At 30.4% G+C, this 5,383-nt stretch overlaps 1 protein-coding gene across 1 annotated transcript; it reads left to right on the top strand.

Moving 5' to 3' along the window:
* Window positions 1-627: 627 nt before the first annotated feature.
* WIP3 (WIP domain protein 3) lies at window positions 628-5,283 on the top strand. Its single transcript, XM_020359490.3, has 2 exons — window positions 628-1,256; window positions 4,263-5,283. The coding sequence occupies exons 1-2, from the start codon at window positions 726-728 to the stop codon at window positions 4,710-4,712; spliced, it is 981 nt and encodes a 326-aa protein (XP_020215079.1). The 5' UTR covers window positions 628-725; the 3' UTR covers window positions 4,713-5,283.
* The last annotated feature ends 100 nt before the right edge of the window (window positions 5,284-5,383 follow it).

Genomic DNA, 5,383 nt, shown 5'->3' with positions numbered 1-5,383 from the left:
TCTTGTTTCAGAAAGTGAATTTATAAAATTAGATTAGATTAACCATTAACATATAATCTTTATTTTAGCACAATTTTTTTAAATTTAATTGTCAGAAATGAATATCTAAATCCACGTATTTATCAACATATGAAGTGCAAAAAGTAACAAAATTTGTATTGGTAATTATGTAATTCTAATTGAATAAAAAAAAATTGTGAAAAATATTTGCTTAGATTTACTTACATAGTTAAATAATCATTTTAAAGTAATTAAATTTATGGCATAAATTAGTGTTTTTTAAATATTTAAATTCTCAATTAATTTAATTTCACTCTTAACTTATCCGGAGGAGAAGTAATTAGTGATGTCTCTCAAATTGATGACCAATGGGAATCTTTCTTAATCTGATGACTAGAATTGATTAGAATTCAAAGTTTTAGACTATTCTAGGATTCTTTCTACTAATAAATGGTCGAGTCCTATTTTTTGCATGTCATTTTCAATCCCCTCCAATTAGTCTATCCGTAAAAGAAACAAACAATTAAAGGACAAGAAGGGGAAAAAAAAAGTAAGGGTTAAAAAAGAAAAGAAAAAAGAAAAGGTCCATAAAGACAAAGAAAGCCTCCATTCATATCTAAATCAACCATAATATAAGTGCTAGGCTTTGTACCAAAACAACACATAGCCCTTTTTCTGAAGAGAGAAGAGAATTTCACCAAATCCAGGGACTCTCTCTGAAGAATATGGGTTTGATGGAGTGCAATGTAGAGAACAACAACAAGAATCTATACCTTCATGCTCCAACTTTCATTGAGTGGCTCAAACCATGTTCTTCCCCTCCTTCATATCTAAATTCCAACACGACAATACTATCATCATCTTCTTCTCCTTCTTATTCTTCTTCTTATTCCACTACTCACAACAATGAGTTTGCTCGAGAAAAAACCATCCAATTCCTTCCCATTTTGAGTGACAAGGCCTCAAGAGATGATGAGATGGAGGTGAAGAAAGAGGAAAAGGTTGAACAAGTGACTGTGGCTTTGCACATTGGATTGCCTGAGACTAAAGGGCATCGTGATGATGATGATGAGAAGAAGATGATTTTCCATGTTAAGGAAGAAGAAGAATCCTCAAAGAGAAGCTTATTCCATGGATGCTCCTTCAACCAAGAGAGAAGGTTTTGGATTCCAACTCCTGCACAGATCCTTGTTGGCCCCATGCAGTTTGCTTGCTCCATATGTAGCAAGACCTTCAATAGGTATAACAACATGCAGGTTAGTTGAATTGGTTCTCAACTTCTCATATCATAAACATCAATTACTCTATATTTTGCACATAATTAAATTAACTTAATTAAAATTATGTAAAAAATTATACTTAATTTAAGCAATTCGATATTTATACTTCTTAACTAAAGATCTGGTTTAATAGATTGTCATTGAATGATTAAAACTAGAAGAGGAGGATGAGTTGCAACTGTGAATTAAGTGTCTAATTATTAGTACTGTTTTTTAAAGAAACTTGAAATAAAGATCAGAATAATGTATAACTCTTAAAGTGATAAGTGTTTGTGAAGAAGTCAAATGAAAAGCTTTTAAAGTATATATGTAAGTTGATTTTACATATTGTATGGAATTTTTTCATAAGTATATTTGTTGAGATTTTTTTTAACTGGGACTCTCTTGTGGAAATTATTTCTTGGATGTGAAGTAAATTTATTAAACACAGATCACCACGGTAAAGGAAGAAATATAGTTGCACGTGCTTCGTCTACCTTTAATTTGCTTTAAGGGGAACATGATCACAATAGTTACGATTTGGTTCAATTAAAACTCGACATATACTAATTAGCTTACGTGATTTCCCATTTCTTTTTCTTCTTTTTTTCTTTTCTTTTCTTTTTAAGAAATAAGGTTTCAAGATTTATTGTGTGGAATGTAATTAAGCTTAATTAGTATCAAATACTCTCTCAAAGACTTTGGCACCCCACCTACGAAAAACACTACAACAAAATTTTTTATTAACGACAATTATTTAATAGCAATAATTTAATTGCTGTCATATATAAAAATATTAATGGCTAATATATAATAGCCACTAAAAATGTATTTATATTACACTAAAGTTTACTATTAGCGACAATTATTTATTAGAAAAAACTTAAGTCTCACATCGATTAGAGATAAGATAATTAAATAGTATATAAGTGAGTAATAACTATCACCTTACAGGTTCATTTTATAGGGTTGATTCCTAATTCACTATTCTAAATTGGTAGCAAATCGCCCATTATTACCAAATTTAATAGTGTTATAAAATAATTAGAGAGCAACTTTCATCTTATAAATCTCACATTTCTTAAGAGACAAGATAATTAAAAAAATAAATTAAAAAATATAGAAATAAAAGACAACCCTCATCTTACAAATCCCACATCGAGTAGAGATAAAAAAAAAAGTATATAAGTTATGAATTTAGAAAAGAAAATTATAGGAATAAATTATTTAAAGTAAAGGAGACAATTAAAAAAATAACTTTTAATAGCCTTTAAAATGACTACTAGAATTGCCACTAAAAAAAATAAGTTTTCCCGATAATTTAATAGATCTTTACCAGCATTTTATATAAATACCGATAATAGTATTAGCGACATTGGATACACCAGCCTTTATTTAAATGCTGGTAAAAAAAATAGTGGCCATTTATATGGTCGCTAAATAATAAATTAATTGTAAAAAAAAAAAAAATTTGGTGTAGTGAAACTTGGTTGTAGATTTCATCATTCACCTAAACGATGGCTTCAATTTCATATTAGGCAAAAAAAAAATGGTTTCGAATATAACTAATTTTTACGTCATTTGGAAATTCGTTAAAGACAAATAATAATATTAATTATTATTATTATTATTATTATTATTATTATTATTATTATTATATTATTCACAATTATATATCATGAGGGATAATTATCACCTAGCATGCATTTCAATTTTATACACATCCAGCAAACATAGCCCTGGACATCCCTATAGTGAGTTAGCTTAGCTAGCTAGGGGCTAGGTATTCACGAAAAAAAAAAACTATGATGAAAGTGTTCTTTCTGTTCCATAATTCTTGCAACTATATCATGTTTATTTTAGTTTGATTCGGTTCGATAAATAGTACTTGAATTTGTTCTTAATTTGACGATCACTTGAAAAAAAAAAAATTCTTGACATAATATTCCATCGAAACCAAACCTATGAAAATAGTCAATGTTTGTTTTATTTTTCCACAACTACTCCTTAATTTTGTACATCATTCCATAGTTTTTCATAGCTTCTGTGCAAAAAAACCTGCTGAATTTGAATTCTCTGCATTTTGTCCACGCCAAAAATGAAGTAGATGCTTTACATGATAATGACAACGAAGACAATCATTAAGAAGAAAATAACTACATAGTTCAACTTTAGTAAGAACGTGAATATTACCATTTGATCATCCTTTTCTCTCTCTCTCTCTCTCTCTTTTCACTTTCTTTCTCGATCACTTTAAGAAAATTGAGGTAGATATGGCGTACGTGTTGTCCTCTAGCATTTCCTACACTTTTTTATGAAAGGATGTTTTTTTCATCACATAAATTTCAAAGGGATCGTAAATTGTAATATTCTTCATGCATATATGATTTTATTTTCTTTCCAATTGGAGTTTTTAAATATGTGGGGGTGAAGGTGGCATGCATAATTTACCACAGTACTTAGATATATACATAACTATATATTAAGCCAATATTCAGAAAGAAAACTACTTAAAACCTTGAATTTTAATTTCGTTTTAACTAGTATATTCAGAGGATTTCTCTTTTAAATAGAGCGATATACATTTCTTTATATATTCCATGGGGCTAGCCGTAGCTTTTTGACGAGAATTTGACATGTTAGATCCATCAATAAAGATTAACAATTTATTACCAACAATGGCCTCTCAGCTTTAAATTGGTCAAATTTAGTAGGCTTGATTATTTTTAAAACAGGAAAATAAAAATGAAAATAGCCAACATTTCTATACTTATATATTTGCATAAATAAAAATAACAAAAACGTTTGTTCAAACTAAATAAATTGTTAAGATTAATCTGTATAAAATTGTCCTAATTTAATTAATAATCTCAAATTCAAATTTTAGATATTCAAGTGTGTTAAATATTTAAATGAAAAATTTTATTGTTCATAATGGTCTTATGCTTGGTTCAAGCTGAATTGCTTTTGACAAGGATTAATGTAACTCATTTTGATTTGCAGATGCATATGTGGGGGCATGGATCAGAATATAGGAAAGGACCAGACTCACTGAAAGGAACACAACCAGCTGCAATGTTAAGGTTACCATGTTACTGCTGTGCTCAGGGTTGCAAGAACAACATCAATCATCCAAGAGCTAAGCCATTGAAGGACTTTAGAACCCTCCAAACTCATTACAAAAGAAAGCATGGCACAAAGCCATTCATGTGCAGAAAATGTGGCAAAACATTTGCAGTCAAAGGGGATTGGAGGACTCATGAGAAGAACTGTGGCAAGTTGTGGTATTGTACTTGTGGCTCAGACTTCAAGCACAAAAGATCCCTTAAGGATCATATTAGGTCCTTTGGAAAGGGACATAACCCTCACCCTCCCTTTGAAGCTTTTGAGGATGAGAAGGAATGCATTACTGGGTCTGATGAAGATGAAGTTAATAATGCTCATCATACATGAACATGATCTAACATTCTATAGCTTAATTTCCTTAATCATGAAGATATAGTAGTAGCAAAGTTTTAAATTGCAGCTGCAGTTGCAATATGAAATTGCAGACAAATGAGCCTGATGCAGCTGCAATTAAAACTTTGAGTAATAGTAATAGTAGTCATAGTAATAGAGTTTGATCACTACGCTAGTGCTCAGTAACAAAAAATTCTTAACAACTGCTGAGGCGTGAACACTCAGGGAAAGGTTTGCTACCGAGCACTATTGCATGGTGGTGATGAGCTATGATCATAGAGGTTTGGACTAGTTTTGCTTTTGCTTAATTAATAAGATGGTTGCCTCAAGTGATGAAGCAGATGAATTTTCTTCATGTAGCAACATGCAGAGAGTAGTGTTGTATCATGCTCAGTTATTTGTAACCTCTTCAATGGAGGAAATTTATCCGCTTCATTACTAAATGGTAAACCTCATTCAAGGACTTTATAGTATATGTAAAGTCTTTGTTAATTAAATCTTTGTGATGCTTTGATGTGAATTTAATTTGCTGCTATATATGGATAACCAACGTGTGCTAGACTGATATATGTGTTTTACTATATAGAATCTTCTTTTAGCAATGCTACATGTGAAACAAATTAAGATGGCTGAGTATATGCGGCGTTGTATATATATGGCCATGA

This window comes from Cajanus cajan, chromosome 8 (genome assembly GCF_000230855.2).
Source record: "Cajanus cajan strain Asha chromosome 8, NIPB_CcT2T_4, whole genome shotgun sequence".
Lineage (NCBI taxonomy): Eukaryota > Viridiplantae > Streptophyta > Magnoliopsida > Fabales > Fabaceae > Cajanus > Cajanus cajan.
This window is presented reverse-complemented; position numbering and strand designations above follow the sequence as displayed.

Coding starts and splice junctions, on each gene's coding strand:
- WIP3 (XM_020359490.3), top strand. CDS start 726: ATGGGTTTGATGGAGTGCAATGTAGAGAACAACAACAAGAATCTATAC. Junction 1,257..4,262: donor ATAGGTATAACAACATGCAG/GTTAGTTGAATT, acceptor TTTGATTTGCAG/ATGCATATGTGGGGGCATGG.